General features: G+C 66.0%; 1 protein-coding gene and 1 long non-coding RNA gene across 4 annotated transcripts; one reads left to right on the forward strand and one right to left on the reverse strand.

The window, feature by feature from the left end:
- Positions 1-954: 954 nt before the first annotated feature.
- SLC22A18 (solute carrier family 22 member 18) lies at positions 955-17,732 on the reverse strand. 3 transcript variants are annotated; one of them, XM_016193766.2, is made up of 10 exons: positions 17,559-17,732; positions 11,662-11,759; positions 11,301-11,461; positions 10,366-10,498; positions 7,280-7,398; positions 6,850-6,957; positions 5,459-5,559; positions 3,260-3,361; positions 2,745-2,865; positions 955-1,536 (listed from the first exon to the last, which is right to left on the reverse strand). In XM_016193766.2, the coding sequence occupies exons 1-10, from the start codon at positions 17,730-17,732 to the stop codon at positions 1,349-1,351; spliced, it is 1,305 nt and encodes a 434-aa protein (XP_016049252.2). In that variant the 3' UTR covers positions 955-1,348. The 3 variants fall into 3 exon arrangements, with proteins under 3 accessions (XP_016049252.2, XP_060033267.1, XP_060033266.1); XM_060177284.1 differs by having other exon boundaries at positions 11,662-11,810; XM_060177283.1 differs by having other exon boundaries at positions 11,662-11,828.
- LOC132533948 (uncharacterized) lies at positions 4,147-5,542 on the forward strand. The gene is made up of 2 exons (XR_009545705.1): positions 4,147-4,662; positions 5,181-5,542. It is a non-coding gene; the product is annotated as an uncharacterized LOC132533948 (long non-coding RNA).
- Positions 17,733-19,911: the final 2,179 nt, after the last annotated feature.

Genomic DNA, 19,911 nt, shown 5'->3' on the forward strand with positions numbered 1-19,911 from the left:
CTGCTCCTGGCGTCTGGGGGTTGGGGGAAACTGCCCCATGGGGCCAAGTGCCTCCCACCTGACACCCCAGAACCCCCGAGTCCCCACCCAGGGAAGCCCCTCACTGGGACCCCTGCCCTAGCCTCTGGCTGGACCTCCAGCTCTGGGCTTTTGCCCTCAGCCAGGGCACTGGGGAGGGAACGGGCACTGCCCAGCAGATGTGTGACATTCTCGCAGGAGTGAAGTGGTCTCTCATTGTTGTCTTTATTTGCGTTTCCCTGACAATCAGAGACTTGGAGCATTTTTTCATGTGTTTCTCCGCCGTTTGGATCTCTTCCGTGGTGAATATTCTGTCCGTGTCCTACCCCCGTCTTTGGATGGGGTTATTTGTTGTCTTGTTGTTGAGATTTGCAAGTTCTTTATATATTCTGGTTATTAGCCTCTTGTCTGATGTCTGGCGTGTAAACTTTGTTTTTATTTTTTATATTTATTTATTCCCTTTTGTTGCCCTTGTTTTTTAATTTTTTTATTATCTTTATTTATTGGATAGAAACAGCCAGAAATTGAGAGGGATGAAGGAGACAGAGAGACACCTGTAGCCCTGCTTCACCACTCGCAAAGCTTCCCCCCACAGGTAGGGGCCAGGGGCTCGAACCTGGGTCCTCTCGCACTGTAACATGTCACTCAACCAGGTGCACCACCACCTGGCCCCGTTTTTTTTTATTGTTGTAGTTGTTGTTGGCTAGGACAGAGAGAAATGGAGAGAGGAGGGAAGACAGAGAAGGGGGAGAGAAAGACAGACACCTGCAGACCTGCTTCACCGCCTGGGAAGCGACTCCCCTGCAGGTGGGGAGCCGGAGGCTCGAACCCGGGTCCTTGAACCCTGTAACACGTGCGCTCAGCCAGGTGTGCCCCCACCGGGGTTGATGCTGGGGGCTTGGTGCCAACACTAAGAATCCACCGCTCCCGACAGCCATTTCTTTTTCTTTCCTTTCCTTTTTTATTGTTTCATTTGCTAGGACAGAGAGAACCTGAGAGGAGACAGAGGCGCCTGCAGCCCTGCTCCACCGCCTGTGAATCGTGCCCCCTGCAGGTGGGCAGCGGGGGCTCGAACCCGGGTCCTCGTGCACGGTGACGCGTGTGCTCATCCTCCCGGCCCCCTTGACCGCTCATTCCAGGAACCTCCCGGGAGCCCTCGCTGCCCTGCCTCGCTCTCTCCTGGGTCGCTGGGCACTGCCGGCCGGAAGCAGGACGGACGTGTCTTCAGTCAGGGTTCAGGTCGGGCCGGGAGGATGGACCAGGGTGGCCCCCGCCCGGGGCACCGCACAGATCCGGCTGCAGGCGGCGCCAGGGCCTGGGCTGTGGCCTGTCACTGCACCTTGATCCCCTCCTGGGGCCCCGGCAGCCTCCGGAGGAAAAGGAGGACCAGGAAGTTGACTGCCAGCTGCACGTGGCCGAACACGGCGACGCCCAGGTTGCGGTACAGGAGGCCGCCCAGCGCGGGCCCCAGGGTGCGGGTCAGAGGCTGCACCGAGGCACAGAGCCCCAGCATCGTTCCTGCGTGCGGGCAGGGCGGTGGTCAGTGCTGGGCGGGGGCCCCCTCTCACCATCCCCGCACCCGGGGCTGCTCCCCACAGAGCACCCAGCCTCAGCACCCAGAGGCGGGGCCACAGGGGCGCCAGGCAGGTGAGGTGCCGGGGGGGGGGGGGGGCAGGCTGCAAGGGTGACATGGGGATTGGGGACAGCTGGAGGTGTGGCCCTGGCCACCTGGCCACCCGCCCAGTGCCGGGGCTGGGAGCAGGACGGCACCCCGTGTCACCCCCAGGCCCCCTGCCCCCTCCCCCAGCCTCGTGGGAGAATTAAAAGCTGGTCTCACCCAGTGGGCGGACGTCCAGCCATTACTCCCCTCAGTGCTGGGAGCTCCCAGCGGGCAGTGGGCACTGGGAACCAGCTCCTGACAGGGGCCCCACTTCCCCACCCTGCTCCCTCCCTTCCCCGAAGCCCTCCGGCCAGTGCCAGGCCTGGCCCTCCTCTCTCCCGGTCCTGTCCTTCTGCCTCCCTGAATGCCACCGGCTCCAGGAAGTCCTCTAAGATTGCCTGGCCTGCCAGGATCAGAATCAGATCTGAAGGCCCTTGGGGAAGAGGCCTAGCCCATCGGCCTCCGTTCTCCTCGGTTATCAGCCTGCACCTCCCAGCCCGATGGGGAGACGAGCGGGTGGTCTGTAGCCCCCCAAGCTTCTGAGCCAGGGGGATCCTCAAGCCCACAGCCGCAGCAGCCCCTGCACCTCAGCCTGGGGGACCCCCAGTGTGCAGGGGAGAACCCTCATTCCAAGGGCTGGGGGCCCACATGCAGGTGCCAAGTCGGGGCCCCCGGGCTTCCTAGATGGGACGGGTCGTGTGCGCCGGACACCCTGCACTGAGGCCCGTGCTGGGGTGGGGGCCAGGCCCCCTCTGCCTCCGCCCTCATTGGACCCTCCCCCAGTCTGCACCCCACTGATGGCCTGCCAGACCCCCGAGATGCCCCCCCTTCTGGAATGCCACCTCTCCTTCCTAGGAGGGACATGCCCACCCTCGGAGTCGGCCAGACGCCACCTCTGGGAAGCCCTCCTCCCACCCGGGCCTGGCCTGGCCAGGCTGGTCAGCAGGAGCTAGGGGGGAGGGTCGGGCACTGGCCAGATTCTCCACGAGCCCCTCCCCGTGCTCCCCACTGCCCACCGGGACCCCAGTCCACTCAGCACCCATAGGGCCCGCCCAGGACGCCTCACCAGTGTCTGTGGCAGCCACAGCCTTGGTCAGCATGCTGTCGGTCACCACGTTGAGGACACAGAGGCCAAACACCAAGCCGGGCGCCAGTAGGCACAGGTGAAGGGTGTTGGCCATCAGAGCCTGACACAGCAGGGGCCACGGTGACCGGCAGCCATGGGCCCCCGGAATGGGGGGTGAGGGGGCAGGGGTGAGGGGACACGGTGACTGGGCCACCCTGGGTTCCCGGGATGGGGGTGAGGGGGCAGGGGTGAGGGGACATGGTGACTGGGCCACCCTGGGTTCCCGGGATGGTGGGGGTGAGGGGGCAGGGGTGAGGGGCCACGTGACTGGGCAGCCCTGGGACCCCGGGATGGGGGTGAGGGACAGGACAGTGGGCACTCACCATGCCCAGGGGCAGGGGTGAGGGACAGGACGGTGGGCACTCACCATGCCCAGGGGCAGGGGTGAGGGACAGGACGGTGGGCACTCACCATGCCCAGGGGCAGGGGTGAGGGGCAGGGCGGTGGGCACTCACCATGCCCAGGCCCACCCCGCAGAAGACCAGCACACTGGCCCGGAGCAGCGTCCCCTCCGAGAAGTGTCTGCTCAGCCGGCCAAGGACAAGGCCCTGGATCAGCTGCGGGCCAGTGGGGAGACCATGGGGACCCCTCCGAGGCGCCCGCCCCCTACCCCGCCCGGGCAGAGGGGTGTCCGGGAGCCTTGCACGCTGGCACGGACGGACCCCGGGGCCGACTCGGCCCGCCACAGGCCCCGAGGGGCAGCTGTCTCCAGCCCCGGGGTCCCGCCTGAGGGTCCTGCCGTCCGGAGGTGGGGTACGTAGAGGGCGGCCAGCAGGAGTGCGGCCTGGTGTCCGGGTGCTGGCCGAGACGGGGGCCGGCCCAGGCTGGTGGGTCCCCGGGCCTCCTCGGCCCCGTCTGGGTAGACCGAGGCCCAGAGGCTGGTGCCCCCGCCCAGGCTGGGCACAGTGGGGCTGCCCTGAGTGTCTGGCGGAGGCTCCCGGCCCGTCACTGTCAACTCTGGGCTGAGCCTCCTGCCCAGCACCCATGGCAGACCAGACGGGAGGGACCACCGGCCGGGGGCCAGGGCCAGGCTCCAACACCAGGAGCAGGCTGTCCTCTGGGTGCCCCTCGCCCTGGGTGCCCTCGCCCTGAGTGGTGGGTGGTGTAGCACCTGACTCCCGGCACAGGGTCCTGAGTTTGATCCCAGGAGTGCAGGTGCCAGAGAGACACTGTCCTCCCTCCTCTTATTAAGAAACCAGAAAGAGAGGAAGGAAGGAGGGAGGGAGGGAGGGAGGACAGACCGAGGGACTAGAGCACAGAGGGAGAAGCTCCCGCTCACGCCTGGGGACACGGTCGTACTCAGACTTTGGTGCCTTAGCCATGACCCCCATTCCAGACGCTGTGTGTGTTCTCCCATCTGCCCCAGTCCTCCGGGCCCGTCCACTGCAGGGGTGACATCCCCGTCCCCGTCCACTGCAGGGGTGACGTCCCCGTCCCCGTCCACTGCAGGGGTGACATCCCCGTCCCCGTCCACTGCAGGGGTGACATCCCTGTCCCCGTCCACTGCAGGGTGGCATCCCTGTCCCTGTCCACTGCAGGGGTGACATCCCCGTCCACTACAGGGGTGACATCCTTGTCCCTGTCCACTGCAGGGGTGACATCCCTGTCCCTGTCCACTGCAGGGGGTAACATCCCTGTCCCCGTCCACTGCAGGGGTGACATCCCTGTCCCCATCCACTGCAGGGTGGCATCCCTGTCCCTGTCCACTGCAGGGGTGACGTCCCCGTCCACTGCAGGGGTGACATCCCCGTCCCTGTCCACTGCAGGGGTGACATCCCTGTCCCCGTCCACTGCAGGGGTGACATCCCTGTCCCCGTCCACTGCAGGGGTGACATCCCTGTCCCCGTCCACTGCAGGGGTGACGTCCCCGTCCACTGCAGGGGTGACATCCTTGTCCCTGTCCACTGCAGGGGTGACATCCCTGTCCCTGTCCACTTCAGGGGTGACATCCCTGTCCCTGTCCACTGCAGGGGTGACGTCCCCGTCCACTGCAGGGGTGACATCCCCGTCCCTGTCCACTGCAGGGGTGACATCCCCGTCCCTGTCCACTGCAGGGGTGACATCCCCGTCCCTGTCCACTGCAGGGGTGACATCCCTGTCCACTGCAGGGGTGACATCCCTGTCCCTGTCCACTGCAGGGGTGACATCCCCGTCCCCATCCACTGCAGGGGTGACATCCCCGTCCCTGTCCACTGCAGGGATGACATCCCTGTCCCTGTCCACTGCAGGGTGACATCCCTGTCCCTGTCCACTGCAGGGGTGACATCCCTGTCCCTATCCACTGCAGGGTGACATCCCTGTCCCTGTCCACTGCAGGGGTGACATCCCTGTCCCTGTCCACTGCAGGGTGATATCCCTGTCCCTGTCCACTGCAAGGTGACATCCCTGTCCCTGTGCACTGCAGGGGTGACGTACCTGGGCCTGGCCACTAAGAGGACTGAGTCTCTGGGGACGGAGGGCCAGCTGGGTGTCAGGGCCAGAGCAGACCACCACTAGGCCATCCCCACTAGGTCTGCCCTGCCCGTCCGCCCAGGGACTTTCAGCTGCCAGGAGCCCGGCTGCCCGGAGCCCAGCCTGCCGGTCCCCTGGCAGAGGGTCCCCACCCTTGGCAGAAGGGACAGAGTGGAGGACAGAGGCATGGGACCCCCACTCACCATCTGAAGCACCCCAAAGAAGGACATGAGGTAGCCGGCCTGGGCGGCCTCCAGCTGGAAGAAGTCCATGGAGATGATGGGAAACATGACCATGAAGAGCCCTGGGGGGGGGGTCATCCAGGGGGCAGGGGGTCAGCTGGGGGCAGGGGGGTCAGCCTGGGGGTGTGGGGGTCAGCCTGGGGGGTGTGGAGGTCAGCTGGGGGGTGTGGGGGTCAGCCTGAGGAATGTGGGGGTCAGCCTGAGGAATGTGGGGGTCAGCCTGAGGGTGTGGGGGTCATCTGGGGGATGTGGGGGTCAACTGGGGGCAGGGGGGTCAGCCTGGGGATGTGGGGGTCAGCCTGGGGGATGTGGGGGTCAGCTGGGAGATGTGGGGGTCAGCTGGGGGATGTGGGGGTCAGCTGGGGGCAGGGGGGTCAGCCTGGGGGATGTGGGGGTCAGCCTGGGGGATGTGGGGGTCAGCTCGGGGATGTGGGGGTCAGCTGGGAGATGTGGGGGTCAGCTGGGGGATGTGGGGGTCAGCTGGGGGCAGGGGGGTCAGCCTGGGGGATGTGGGGGTCAGCCTGGGGGACGTGGGGGTCAGCTCGGGGATGTGGGGGTCAGCTGGGGGCAGGGGGGTCAGCCTGGGGGATGTGGGGGTCAGCCTGGGGGACGTGGGGGTCAGCTCGGGGATGTGGGGGTCAGCTGGGAGATGTGGGGGTCAGCTGGGAGATGTGGGGGTCAGCTGGGGGATGTGGGGGTCAGCTCGGGGATGTGGGGGTCAGCTGGGGGATGTGGGGGTCAGCCTGGGGGATGTGGGGGTCAGCTGGGGGATGTGGGTGTCAGCTGGGGGCAGGGGGGTCAGCCTGGGGGATGTGGGGGTCAGCTCGGGGATGTGGGGGTCAGCTGGGGGATGTGGGGGTCAGCTGGGGGCAAGGGGCCAGCTGGGGGCAGGGGGGTCAGCTGGGGGATGTGGGGGTCAGCTGGGGGCAGGGGGGTCAGCCTGGGGGATGTGGGGGTCAGCCTGGGGGACGTGGGGGTCAGCTCGGGGATGTGGGGGTCAGCTGGGGGCAGGGGGGTCAGCCTGGGGGATGTGGGGGTCAGCCTGGGGGACGTGGGGGTCAGCTCGGGGATGTGGGGGTCAGCTGGGGGATGTGGGGGTCAGCTGGGGGCAGGGGGGTCAGCCTGGGGGATGTGGGGGTCAGCTGGGGGATGTGGGGGTCAGCTGGGGGCAGGGGGGTCAGCCTGGGGGATGTGGGGGTCAGCTGGGTGGGGGGCTCAGCCTGGGGATGTGGGGGTCAGCTGGTGGTGCGGGGGTCAGCTGGGGGGTGGACAGGGATCAGCCGGAGTCAGCTGGGTGGTGTTGGGGGTCTCCCTTCTGGGAAAGGGGAATGGGACACGGGCTGGGGACTCACCTGAGGGGAAGCCGGAGACGACCTTGACCAGAAAGATGGACAGCACGCCAGGCAGCAGAAACAGACGGACGATGGCCTTGAGGTCAAACACGCCGGCCTTGGGCCCACCTGGACACGGGCCCGGCCGTCAGAGCTGCAGGCCGCAAAGCCATCGCCACTGCCGGGCTCTGCCCACCCTCCTGACTCTAGATGGCTTCATCCCCCTTCCATCTCGGGGTCCCCATCCCCCACTTTCCTGTGCCGGGGGGCCTGAGTCTGCTCCTTGCTGCCCACTGACCTGCCTGCCCCATCTCCCCTGGGTGCCCCTCCTGTCCCTTCCCTGGGCTGGAGAGCGTGGGGAGTCCCGGAGTCCCCGCAGAGTCCCCTGGCGGTTGGGGACCAGCCCGGCCACGGCCTGCATGGCATCTGGAGGGGGTGCCGGTGGGCTCACCTGGGGGGGCGGCCTGTGTGCAGCCACCTGCGGCTTTGGTGCTGGCTGGGATGCCCGTGACACTGAGCAGGATGCCCACGAGGCTTGCCACGAGAGCCACCAGGGCGGGGCAGTGGAGCCTGAGGGACAGTGGTGCTCACATGGGGTTCCCCTGCCGCAGCCCCTGCCCGCCCGCCCTCCGCAAGACACCTGTGCACGCATCTGTGTGTGTACCTGTGTCTGAGTGTGCACCTGTGTCTCTGTGTGCATGTGTCTGTGCGCACCTGTGTGTGCACCTTTGTGTGTACCTGTGTCTGTGTATGCAACTGTCTGTGTGTGCACCTGTGTCTGTGTGTGCACCTGTGTGTGTGCACCTGTGTGTGTGCACCTGTGTCTGTGTGCACCTGTGTGTGTGCACCTGTGTCTGTGCGCACCTGTGTCTGCGCACCTGTGTCTGTGTGCAACTGTCTGTGTGTACACCTGTGTCTGTGTGTGCATCTGTGTCTGTGTGTGCACCTGTGTGTGTGTGCACCTGTGTCTGTGTGTGCACCTGTGTCTGTGTGTGCACCTGTGTCTGTGTGTGCACCTGTGTGTGTGCACCTGTGTCTGTGTGTGCACCTGTGTCTGTGTGTGCACCTGTGTCTGTGTGTGCACCTGTGTCTGTGTGTGCAACGGTCTGTGTGTGCCCGTGTGTGTGCACCTGTGTGTGTGTGCACCTGTGTCTCTGTGTGCACCTGTGTGTGCACCTGTGTCTGTGTGTGCAACGGTCTGTGTGTGCACCTGTGTGTGTGCACCTGTGTCTGTGTGTGCGCTTGTGTCTGTGTGTGAACCTGTGTGTGAACGTGTCTGTGTGTGCACCTGTGTCTGTGCACCTGTGTCTGTGTGTGCACCTGTGTCTGTGTGTGTGTACCTGTGTCTATGTGTGCACCTGTGTCTGTGTGTGCACCTGTGTCTGTGTTTGCACCTGTGTCTGTGTGTGTGCACCTGTGTCTGTGTGTGCACCTGTGTCTGTGCACCTGTGTGAGGCTCTAGCCCCGGCACCAGGTCCAGGCCCCGCCTGACAGAGCCCCCAACCCACCCCAGCCTGCGTGAGCTCCACCTGCTTATGAGGCCGGGGACCCTCAGGTGGCTTCATCCGGGTGCTCCCAGCGGCCCCTTGCATCTCCCAGGGGGTGTGGGGGACAAGGTGTCCCCCAGGGCTGGCACAGGCTCCAGGCTCTCACTGTTGAGTGCCTTTTGTGGGAGTCCTGGGAGTTCCTGGAAGGAAGCTGGTGGGTGGTGGCCGGGGCACCCAGGAAGGCCGGTCCTGGGGCCCTTCTGACACCATGGTCACCTGCCCTGGCCACACCACCTCCTCCTGCTGCACAATGAGAAAGCTCCTACAGTCCCTCCAGGCCCTCACCCCAGAGCCTAGCCTCCTCACAGCGGGCACCCGGCCTCACAGGGGCACCCAGCCTCCTCACTGGGGTCACCCGGCCTCTTCACAGGGGTCGCCCGGCCTCACAGGGGGCACCTGGCCTCCCCAGAACTGTCTCCCTGCACCCTGAAGTCTCTCTTGGTCAGGGCTGGGCAGAAGCAGTGGGGTCTCCGCCCCCAGGGTGCACACAGACACGTGTGCCCAGGCAGACAGCACACATGTGGACATACGTGTCCCCCACACACACAGGCAGGCCCTGGCCATGGAGCTCAGGGACATGGCGGGGGAGGAGGAGAGAGGCCGGGGATGCCCCCGCGGGCCCTCCTGACCAGGCTCCTGTGACCGGCCTGGGCCCAGGTGGCAGTTTGGGGCCACACAGCCCCTGCTCCGGCTGCAGGTGGCGTGAGCGGGGAGAAGGGCCTCTCTCCAGCCGGTGCCACTGCTGGCTCAGCGGACACAAAACCCTCTTTCTTTGCCGGGGGCCCCCAGGGTCACTTGGCTGGTAACATTGGAGGGTGTCGCCCGGAGCCGGGTGACGGTGATGAAGGAGGCATGGCCCCTTCCACTCCAGAGACCCCGGGACAGCCCGGCCGCCGGACGTGGCCACCCCCTTCAGCGTCGTTCGTGGGCGGACCTGCTTCCTCAGTGCCCCGGTCTCCCTTGGCTCCGGGGACCCCGCCCCGTCCAAGCCCCAGCCCGCCCCACCTCAGCCCGGCCCAGGCCCGTGCCCCACAGCAGGGTGTGGCCTCTGGGCTCAGGGCTTAGGCGAGTCACACCCCACCTGCGGCAGGGCGACTCGAGGTCCAGCCTCAGCTCCAGGCCCCAAACCGGTCACGCCAGGGCCTGGCCCGTGGCCAGCAGCCGCTTCCTGCCCGGCTGGGGCAGGCGGCACCCCGGGAGCTGGGGTTCCCAGGACCCTGGGTCCCACAACCCTGAGCCCAGCACCCCCACTCCCAGGACCCTGGGTCCCACAATGCCTGGGCCCTGCCCCCCACCTGCTCCAGTGTTGGGACTTGCTGGGGGCACTCGGGGAGCAGGCCCAAGACCCAGCCGGGGCCTGGCGTGACCGCGGACCCCCACCCCGTGGGTCTTCCACCAGGAAGCCGCCGCCAGTGGCCTCGGGCAGGGCGCCAGCCGGCACAGGGCCTGAGAGGGAGCGCCCCCCCCCCAGACCAAAGGCTCCGACCGACTGCCCCGAGGGCAATGTCCAGCCTGTGAATCTGAGGGGTGGCGGCCGTTTCCGGGGCGATAGGGAGGAGGGTACAGTGGGGTGGGGTGCTGAGGACCTTTACTGCCCACAGTGCCCGCCCCTGCCAGCGCCTGGACCGTGCCACTTCAGTCATCACGGGGTACGTCCCCCACCTGGCACCGTGGGGTCCCCACCTCACCTCCCCTGGCATCACCCACCGTCCGCAGCCTGGGTGAGCCAGCTGTGGGGAGCGGCATGACACAGCACCCTCTGCTGGGCACTGCTGGACACACTGTCAAAGGTCCTGGGCCTCTCCCCTGCCAGTCACTGGCCCTGCTGGCAGTGCCACCCCACCCCTGCCACGGTCACTGCGGCTGCAGGACACCCTCCCCCCACCCCACCGGCAGGACCCAGCCCGCTTCACGCGCAGAGGGAGACAGGCCAGAGAGGCTGCGGGTGCCCCCCATGGCCTGGCCCCCAGGACCCCTGCCCCACACTCACCCGCAAGAGCTGCTCAGGGTGCCTCCCAGCAGGGACCCCAGGATCATGCCCACGCCAAAGCACAGGCCCAGTCTGCCCAGCGCCGCCTGTCGCTGCTCTGCTGCCGTCAGGTCTGTGATGACCATCTGGGCGGCTGCAGGCAGGTGTGTGAGGGGCCAGGACTCCCTGCCCCACCCCAGGGCCGTCTGCACCCAGGGCCACCTGCACTCAGGGCCACCTGCTCCCAGGGCCACCTGCTCCCAGGGCCTCCTGAACCCAGGGCCACCTGCTCCCAGGGCCACCTGCACCCAGGGCCGCCTGCACTCAGGGCCACCTGCTCCCAGGGCCGCCTGAACCCAGGGCCGCCTGCACCCAGGGCCGCCTGCTCCCAGGGCCGCCTGCACCCAGGGCCACCTGCTCCCAGGGCCTCCTGAACCCAGGGCCACCTGCTCCTAGGGCCACCTGCTCCCAGGGCCACCTGCACCCAGGGCCGCCTGCTCCCAGGGCCACCTGCACCCAGGGCCGCCTGCACTCAGGGCCACCTGCTCCCAGGGCCGCCTGTACCCAGGGCCGCCTGCTCCCAGGGCCGCCTGCTCCCAGGGCCGCCTGCTCCCAGGGCCACCTGCACCCAGGGCCACCTGCTCCCAGGGCCACCTGCTCCCAGGGCCACCTGCTCCCAGGGCCGCCTGCACCCAGGGCCGCCTGCACCCAGGGCCACCTGCACCCAGGGCCGCCTGCACCCAGGGCCGCCTGCTCCCAGGGCCTCCTGAACCCAGGGCCACATGCACCCAGGGCCACCTGCACCCAGGGCCACCTGCTCCCAGGGCCACCTGCTCCACTTGTTTCTGCCCCACTGCAGGTCCCTCCCTGCTCCCCTCATCCCTGCCCCTCTGGTCCCTGCCCCCCGACCCCACACTCCCCTCCTGTCCCCTCCCATCCCGGTCCCGTCCCCCTACCTGGCAGCGTGTGCATGAGCCCACCGGGCAGGCGGGACAGGAAGAGCAGGGCCAGGCCGGGCAGGGCAGGGCTGCAGGCGGCCGCCAGGAGCAGGTAGAGCGTACTGGCCGCCAGGAAGGACAGTGTGAAGGCCGCACGTGCTCCCCGCTGGTCTGCGAACCTGGGGACACAGGCTGGTGACCCTCCCGGTGCCGGCCCCCCGCCCCCCACCCTGGGACCAGCCACAGGGAGGCCTGCCGGGGGAGGGGCGGGCAGCTCCTGGGGGCTGGGGGAGACGGGGCCCACCCGGCCCCAGGCTCGACCGTGCCGGCGGTCACTTCACCCGCTCCGGCGTGTGGCCCGGGCCTCCCTGTCACATACCTGCCGAACATGGGCCCCCCCAGCAGCTGCAGCACCCCAAAGGTGGTCTGTAGGTATCCGAAGCCCACAGAGTCCAGGCCCAGACTCCGGGATAGGTACTGAAACACAGGGGCGGGGGCGTCCCCAGGACCGGGCCAAGGGGACACAGCCTGGAAGGGTCCCGAGAGCTAAAGGCAGACCTCCGTCTCCGTCTGCCCCGGGACTCGGTGACCAGGCTGCCCTGAGGCCCTGCCCCTCCCTCGAGAGCCCCCACCATGATGGGCTGACCCCCCCAGACACGCCAAGTCCGTGCCCTTCAGGAGGGCACTCAGTGGGCAGAGCACAGGATGTGCCCGTGTGGGCCCCAGCCCTACCCAGCACTGTATGTCTGCTCCGGCCTCTCACAGCAACAAAATGAAGAGATGAACCTTTCTAAAAAGGTGGACTGATTGGTGCAAAGCACAAGGACCGGCGTAAGGATCCCGGTTCGAGCCCCCGGCTCCCCACCTGCAGGGGAGTCGCTTCCCAGGCGGTGAAGCAGGTCTGCAGGTGTCTGTCTTTCTCTCCCCCTCTCTGTCTTCCCCTCCTCTCTCCATGTCTCTCTGTCCTATCCAACAACGACGACATCAAGAACAACAATAATAATAACTACAACAATAAAACAAAGGCAAAAAAGGGAAAAATAAATATTAAAAAAAAAAAAAGTGGACTGACATGGGAGGCACAGGACGGGAGAACCAGAGCGTCACTCCAGCACAAACGAGGCCTGGGCTGGAGCTCAGGACCCTGCGCCTGGGCGTCAGGGAACCTAGCCGCGGCACCCTCCTGGGCTGTGGAAGCAAGCCCTTGATTCATTTATTAATTCTGGTGGAGTTGGGGTCTTCTGCATGTGTGGCTTCACTGACTTCATTCATTCAGAGTGAAGGAGAGAGAGACAGATTAAGAGAGAGAGAGAGAGACCAAGGCATCAGGACCTCCTCCCACGAGGTGCTGGGCCCCAGACTTGGCAAGGAAGGTGCCCCAGAGCTGTCTTTCCAGCCCCGAAGGGAACTTTTGGAGAGACAGGGGAGAGAGGGAGAGACGGGAGAAAGGGAGAGACAGGGGAGAGAGATGGGAGAGACGGGGAGAGAGGGAGAGACAGGGGAGAGACGGGACAGAGAGGGAGAGAGGGAGAGACAGGGAGAGAGGGAGAGACAGGGAGAGACAGGGAGAGAGAGGGAGAGAGGGAGAGACAGGGAGAGAGGGAGAGACAGGGAGAGACAGGGAGAGAGAGGGAGAGAGGGAGAGACAGGGAGAGAGGGAGAGACAGGGAGAGACAGGGAGAGAGGGAGAGACAGGGAGAGACAGGGAGAGAGAGGGAGAGACAGGGAGAGAGGGAGAGAGAGGGAGAGACAGGGAGAGACAGGGAGAGAGAGGGAGAGACAGGGAGAGAGGGAGAGACGGGGAGAGACAGGGAGAGAGGGAGAGACGGGGAGAGACAGGGAGAGACAGGGAGAGACAGGGAGAGACAGGGAGAGAGAGGGAGAGAGGGAGAGACAGGGAGAGACAGGAGAGAGAGGGAGAGACAGGGAGAGACAGGGAGAGAGGGAGAGACAGGGAGAGACAGGGAGAGACAGGGAGAGAGGGAGAGACAGGGAGAGACAGGGAGAGAGGGAGAGACAGGGAGAGACAGGGAGAGACAGGGAGAGAGGGAGAGACAGGGAGAGACAGGGAGAGACAGGGAGAGAGGGAGAGACAGGGAGAGACAGGGAGAGACAGGGAGAGACAGGGAGAGACAGGGAGAGAGGGAGAGACAGGGAGAGACAGGGAGAGACAGGGAGAGAGGGAGAGACAGGGAGAGACAGGGAGAGACAGGGAGAGACAGGGAGAGAGGGAGAGACAGGGAGAGACAGGAGAGAGAGGGAGAGACAGGGAGAGACAGGGAGAGAGGGAGAGACAGGGAGAGACAGGGAGAGACAGGGAGAGACAGGGAGAGAGGGAGAGACAGGGAGAGACAGGGAGAGAGGGAGAGACAGGGAGAGACAGGGAGAGACAGGGAGAGAGGGAGAGACAGGGAGAGACAGGGAGAGACAGGGAGAGAGGGAGAGAGGGAGAGACAGGGAGAGAGGGAGAGACAGGGAGAGACAGGGAGAGACAGGGAGAGACAGGGAGAGAGGGAGAGACAGGGAGAGACAGGGAGAGAGAGGGAGAGAGGGAGAGACAGGGAGAGAGGGAGAGACAGGGAGAGAGGGAGAGACAGGGAGAGACAGGGAGAGAGAGGGAGAGAGGGAGAGACAGGGAGAGAGGGAGAGACAGGGAGAGAGGGAGAGACAGGGAGAGACAGGGAGAGACAGGGAGAGACAGGGAGAGAGGGAGAGACAGGGAGAGACAGGGAGAGAGAGGGAGAGAGGGAGAGACAGGGAGAGAGGGAGAGACAGGGAGAGAGGGAGAGACAGGGAGAGACAGGGAGAGAGAGGGAGAGAGGGAGAGACAGGGAGAGAGGGAGAGACAGGGAGAGAGGGAGAGACAGGGAGAGACAGGGAGAGAGAGGGAGAGAGGGAGAGACAGGGAGAGAGGGAGAGACAGGGAGAGACAGGGAGAGAGAGGGAGAGAGGGAGAGACAGGGAGAGAGGGAGAGACAGGGAGAGAGGGAGAGACAGGGAGAGACAGGGAGAGAGAGGGAGAGAGGGAGAGACAGGGAGAGAGGGAGAGACAGGGAGAGAGGGAGAGACAGGGAGAGACAGGGAGAGAGAGGGAGAGAGGGAGAGACAGGGAGAGAGGGAGAGACAGGGAGAGAGAGGGAGAGAGGGAGAGAGAGGGAGAGACAGGGAGAGACAGGGAGAGAGAGGGAGAGAGGGAGAGACAGGGAGAGAGGGAGAGACAGGGAGAGAGGGAGAGACAGGGAGAGACAGGGAGAGACAGGGAGAGACAGGGAGAGACGGCGACGCTGCCTCTCTGGCCCTGGCCTCAGACTTGGGGTGCTGCAGGTGGCGCACGTCCGCAGGGTGCAGGTCCTGACCCGCCTGAGGGAGGCCTTCCAGGTGACCGTCACCAGTGGCGGAGAGGCCTCTGAGCTTGGTGGCTGGGCGGTGGCACAGCGGCTCAAACGCACATAGTACAAAGCGCAAGGACCCACACAAGGATCCGGGTTCGAGCCCCGGCTCCCCACCTGCAGGGGGGACGCTTTACAAGCGGTGAGGCAGGTCTGCAGGTGTCTCTCTCCCTCTCTCCCCCTCTGTCTCCCCTCTCCTCTCAATTTCTCTCTGTTCTATTTAATAAAATGGAAAAAAAAGTCACCATGAGCAGTGCAGGCACTGAGCCCCAGTGATAACCCTGGGGGTGAGAGAGAGAGAGAGGGAGATGGAGAGAGAGGTGGAGAGAGAGATGGAGAGAGAGGTGGAGAGAGGTGGAGAGAGAGGTGGAGAGAGGTGGAGAGAGAGATGGAGAGAGAGATGGAGCGAGAGATGGAGAGAGGTGGAGAGAGGTGGAGAGAGAGATGGAGAGAGAGGTGGAGAGAGGTGGAGAGAGAGGTGGAGAAGGAGGTGGAGAGATGGAGAGAGGTAGAGAGAGAGATGGAGAGAGAGGTGGAGAGAGAGATGGAGAGAGAGATGGAGAGAGGTGGAGAAGGAGGTGGAGAGATGGAGAGAGAGGTAGAGAGAGAGGTGGAGAAGGAGGTGGAGAGAGAGGTGGAGAAGGAGGTGGAGAGATGGAGAGAGAGGTAGAGAGAGAGGTGGAGAAGGAGGTGGAGAGAGAGGTGGAGAAGGAGGTGGAGAGATGGAGAGAGAGGTAGAGAGAGAGGTGGAGAAGGAGGTGGAGAGATGGAGAGAGAGGTAGAGAGATGGAGAGAGGTGGAGAGATGGAGAGAGTGATGGAGAGAGATAGAGAGAGGTAGAGAGAGGTGGAGAGAGAGATGGAGAGAGAAAGAGAGGCCTCTGAGGGTGTTGCCTGCGCCTTCCAGAATCCCTGGAGCCCTGAGGAGCCAACTCCCAGAGAAGCCAGGTCTTTGCGGCTCAAGCCCACCCTGCCCGCAAGGTGCAGGAATCCGGGCCAGGTGGGTGAGCTGTGACTCCCGCAGCTGCTGCCTCCCTGCTTACAGATCTCAGTTCTTCAGTTCCGTCACCCAAGGCGTAAATTCCAGTTGAACAAAAGTGAAATCAAGTGGACAGGAAAAAACAAAAAAAAAACAAAAGAACAGGAATTTCCCACAAGAACCGGCTGACGGGACGGGAGCCCCCGAGACCGCGGGCATCGCTGCTGTGCTCCCAGCGGGACTCTCAGCTTGCTGGCGCCCGACCCGGGACCCCTCCCGCGGGCACACGCGCCCACCGGGGCAGATATCGCTCGGGCCTCCTCCTCCACCCACACGCCCACTCACCCTCCGGCCCGGACCCCCACCCTGGGGTGCTGTGGACCCTTTTCCTGCTTCTCCCTGTCTCTGCTTCTCTCAAACAGGCAGCCCAGGGCCGGGAAGCCCCAGTGACGACAGACTGTGGGGCCGACCTGCCAGACACTGTGAGAAGCTCCGAGGACAGTGGCTTCCGCCCGCCCCCCCCCCCCGATGTTTTAAGGAATGAGGTGTTGGGAGTCGGACAGTAGCACAGCGGGTTAATCGCAGGTGGCGCAAAGCGCAGGGACCGGCATAAGGATCCCGGTTCGAGCCCCCGGCTCCCCACCTGCAGGGGAGTCGCTTCCCAGGCGGTGAAGCAGGTCTGCAGGTGTCTGTCTTTCTCTCCCCCTCTCTGTCTTCCCCTCCTCTCTCCATCTCTCTCTGTCCTATCCAACAACAACGACAGCAGTAGCAACAACAATAACTACAGCAATAAAACAACAAGGGCAGCAAAAAGGAATCAATAAATAAAATAAATATTAAAAAAATAAAAAGTTCAAAAAAAAAAAACAAGGAATGATGTGTTGGGAATCGGGCGGCAGCACAGCGGGTTAAGCGCACGTGGCGCAAAGCGCCAGGACCGGCGTAAGGATCCCGGTTCGAGGCCCCGGTTCCCCACCTGCAGGGGAGTCGCTTCCCAGGCGGTGAAGCAGGTCTGCAGGTGTCTGTCTTTCTCTCCCCTTCTCTGTCTTCCCCTCCTCTCTCCATGTCTCTCTGTCCTATCCAACAACGATGACATCAATGACAACAATAATAACTACAACAACAATGAAAAAAAAAGGAATGAGGCGTTAAGGAAGCTGCTCTTGGGGGTCACCCCCGCCAGTCAGGCCAGAACGCTTGACTATCCCACGTTCTGAGGACGGGCACGCAGCCCCGACCCCCCGTCACTCCCCAAGAAGACTGGGGCAGGGGCCCGCCACAAGGCTGCCCGTCTGAGGGTGTCAGCTGGCCGGCCCTGCCCCTGCCCCCACCTGCCCACAAGGTCCACGGCCTCTGCCCAGCCTGCGCGGCTGCGACCCAGGTGCCGGTCACTTGATGGGGGGACCGGTACCCTTGCAGCCCGGTCCCCGCTAAGACAGACGGCCGAAGGCCTCTGCCTCTGGGTGTTCTCACACTGCCCACCCCCCAGTCCTGGGCGTGGATGTCGGGGCGGGTGATCAAACCCCGGGCCCGGGGGTGGCGAGGAGGGGGGCCACGGCACCCTCCGTCCTGGCCGTGGACAGACAGAACTGAGACGCGGGGGGGACGGGGTGGGGGAGAGCGAGCGCGGCCCGGGGAAGGAAGCCGGCCCGGCGAGTCTGTGTCTGCGGGAGTGGAGGGGACGGGTCTCCTGCCTGCGCCTGTGTGGGTCCGTGCACACGCGTGTGCACGTGTGTGCGTGGTGTCGGGGCCACTGCGGGGAGGGTCCTGGCCAGCAGCTCTGGGGCAGCGGGGCCCTCAGCCTGCAGGGCCGCCCGGCAGACACCCGAGCCGGGACCCCAGGCCTGGGATGGGCCCCCGGCTGGCCTGTGCCAGCTCCCCAGAGCGGCGGGCACTCACGGGCACTCACCGGCACGGTGGAGAACTGCATGAAGAGGCAGGTGAGCTCCACCGCGGCCAGCGCGTAGGTGAGCAGGAGGACGCGGGCCCGGGCTGCGGGGCTCAGCCTCCCGGGGGCCTGCGTGGGACCCGCCTGCGTGGGACCCGCCTGCGTGGGACCCGCCTGCGTGGGACCCGCCTGCATGGGACCCGCCTGCACGCGCCCGGCGTCCGGGGCGACCGTCCTGCTGTCGGTGGCCGGCGCTGAGTCGTCCCGGGCGGCGGCTGCGGGAAGGGTGGCGCTCAGGACCCCGCGGGCCCACCCTCAGGGCCCACCCCGGGGAAGCGAGGGGCCTGGGCAGGGAGACGCCGGCGCCCGCCCTCCGTGGGGAAACTGAGGCCCTGGGGCTGCTGCCTGGGCCCCGCCGGGCGCCGGGGGCTCCTGGGGCCGCTGTCGGCAGGGGAAGCCGGGCGGGCGGGCGGGCGGGCGGGGGGCTTCGGGAGGGCTCCGTCCCCTGCGGCTGCTCCTGTCTGGCCCACCTGGCCACGGCAGCGGGGTCTCCTCCAGGCTGCAGCCACGCCCGGGGGGGGGCGGCGCTGGGGCTGGGAAGACCCCTCCCCGAGTCAGGGCCCCGGCGGGCAGGTGGGCGTGGGGGGCTGGGGGGTCTCACCGTGCGTCTGAGCGCCTGCGGGTGGGGGTCAGGCGGAGAGGGTCACCCTGGATGGTCACCCTGCTGGAGCGGGGCCAGCCTGTCGCGTGGGTCGGCCCGTCCCTGTCGGTGACCTGGGCACCTGCGCCCGGCCGCCCGCGGACCCCGGACTCGCCGCCCCCGGGGCTTCCTGGTTCACTCCGGCCCCGCCCCCGGGGAGCTCGGCGGCCCCGCCTCCGCAAAGGCGCGCCGCCATTGGCCGAGGCGGACACGCCCCGCAGACGCCACGCCCACCCCCCCAAACCACGCCCACGACGACAGGCCACGCCCACCGCGCGGCGGCCCAGGAATTGGAGACCCTTGGGTGGCGGTGGGGGCGGGTGCGTGGCAGACGGGCGGGGCAGGGGGAGGGAAAGGGGGCGCTGTCTGGCCTGCCCCCAGGGCCTGCGGAGACCTAACTTAGGGGCAGCTCCCCCCCAGCTGCACCTCGCTGCACCCAGCAGCACCCAGCAGCTCCCAGTAACACCCAGCTGCACCTCGCTGCACCCAGCAGCACCCAGCAGCTCCCAGTAACACCCAGCTGCACCTAGCTGCACCCAGCAGCACCCAGCAGCACCCAGCAGCTCCCAGTAACACCCAGCTGCACCTCGCTGCACCCAGCAGCACCCAACAGCTCCCAGTAACACCCAGCTGCACCTAGCTGCACCCAGCAGCACCCAGCAGCTCCCAGTAACACCCAGCTGCACCTCGCTGCACCCAGCAGCACCCAGCAGCTCCCAGTAACACCCAGCTGCACCTAGCTGCACCCAGCAGCACCCAGCAGCTCCCAGTAACACCCAGCTGCACCTAGCTGCACCCAGCAGCACCCAGCAGCTCCCAGTAACACCCAGCTGCACCTCGCTGCACCCAGTAGCACCCAGCTGCACCCAGCTGCTTGCTGACATGTCAGTTGTCCCCAGAGGCCCGGTTTCAGGTGCACCCCGCTTCCTGCTGCCTCCGGACTGTGCAGACCTGCCCCCCCCCCCCAGCAGCTGGACCTTGGGGCCCGTCCCCTCCGCAAGTGACCCTGTGTGCACTCAGGCCAGAGCCAGGTGCAGGCCAGGTGTGGAAACCAGCTCGGCGAAGACAAGTCGAGGGGACAGAGGGCCGCCCGGTGCCCAGGGAGGGCAGGCCAGAGTCCAGGCTGTGTCCCAGAGTGGCCCCACACTGGGCGGTGCCCAGAGTCCCAGTGAGAGGTGCCCGGCGGGGTGGGGATGACATCCCGGGGTCTCGGAGTCCTGGCTCCTGGTGGGTGGGGGCTTCCCCCGGGGAGTGGGGCACCAAGGGGGCACTGTTCCCAGAGGTGCCCAGCTGTCACTAGGGCTGGAGGGTCCCCTGGTTCTTGGGGGCCTAGGCCGGTGAAAAGACAGGAGTGTCCTGGGGAAAACGGGGTGCAGGGGTGCTAGGGCTGCAGATGAGAGGGTGCAGAAGGGCGGGGTACTCCCCCTCCCCTTCCCTGTGCCAGAATGGTGTGGGGAGCCGCCTGGAGCAGAGGCTCGGGGTGCAGGCAGGGTCGGGGCAGGGGCATGGGCAGGGCATGGAGCAGAGGGCAGGGGACAGGGGGCAGGGGGTAGCTGGCAGGGGACAGGGGGTAGCTAGCAGGGGACAGGGGCAGAGGGCAGGGTTAGGGGCAGGGCACAGGGGGCAGAAGGCAGGGTCAGGGTATGGGGCAGAGGGCAGGGGACAGGGGGCAGG

The sequence above is a fragment of the Erinaceus europaeus genome, chromosome 17 (genome assembly GCF_950295315.1).
Source record: "Erinaceus europaeus chromosome 17, mEriEur2.1, whole genome shotgun sequence".
NCBI lineage: Eukaryota > Metazoa > Chordata > Mammalia > Eulipotyphla > Erinaceidae > Erinaceus > Erinaceus europaeus.

What these genes read in the sequence shown, in the direction of transcription:
- SLC22A18 (XM_060177283.1), bottom strand. Translation starts at nt 17,732, where the DNA reads ATGCAGGCGGGTCCCACGCAGGCGGGTCCCACGCAGGCGGGTCCCACG. An exon ending in CGTCTCCGGCTTCCCCTCAG is followed by an intron (nt 5,560 to 6,849) that starts GTGAGTCCCCAG and finishes CCCCCCCCCCAG; the next exon opens with GGCTCTTCATGGTCATGTTT. An exon ending in GCGGGGTGGGCCTGGGCATG is followed by an intron (nt 2,866 to 3,259) that starts GTGAGTGCCCAC and finishes CTGCTGTGTCAG; the next exon opens with GCTCTGATGGCCAACACCCT.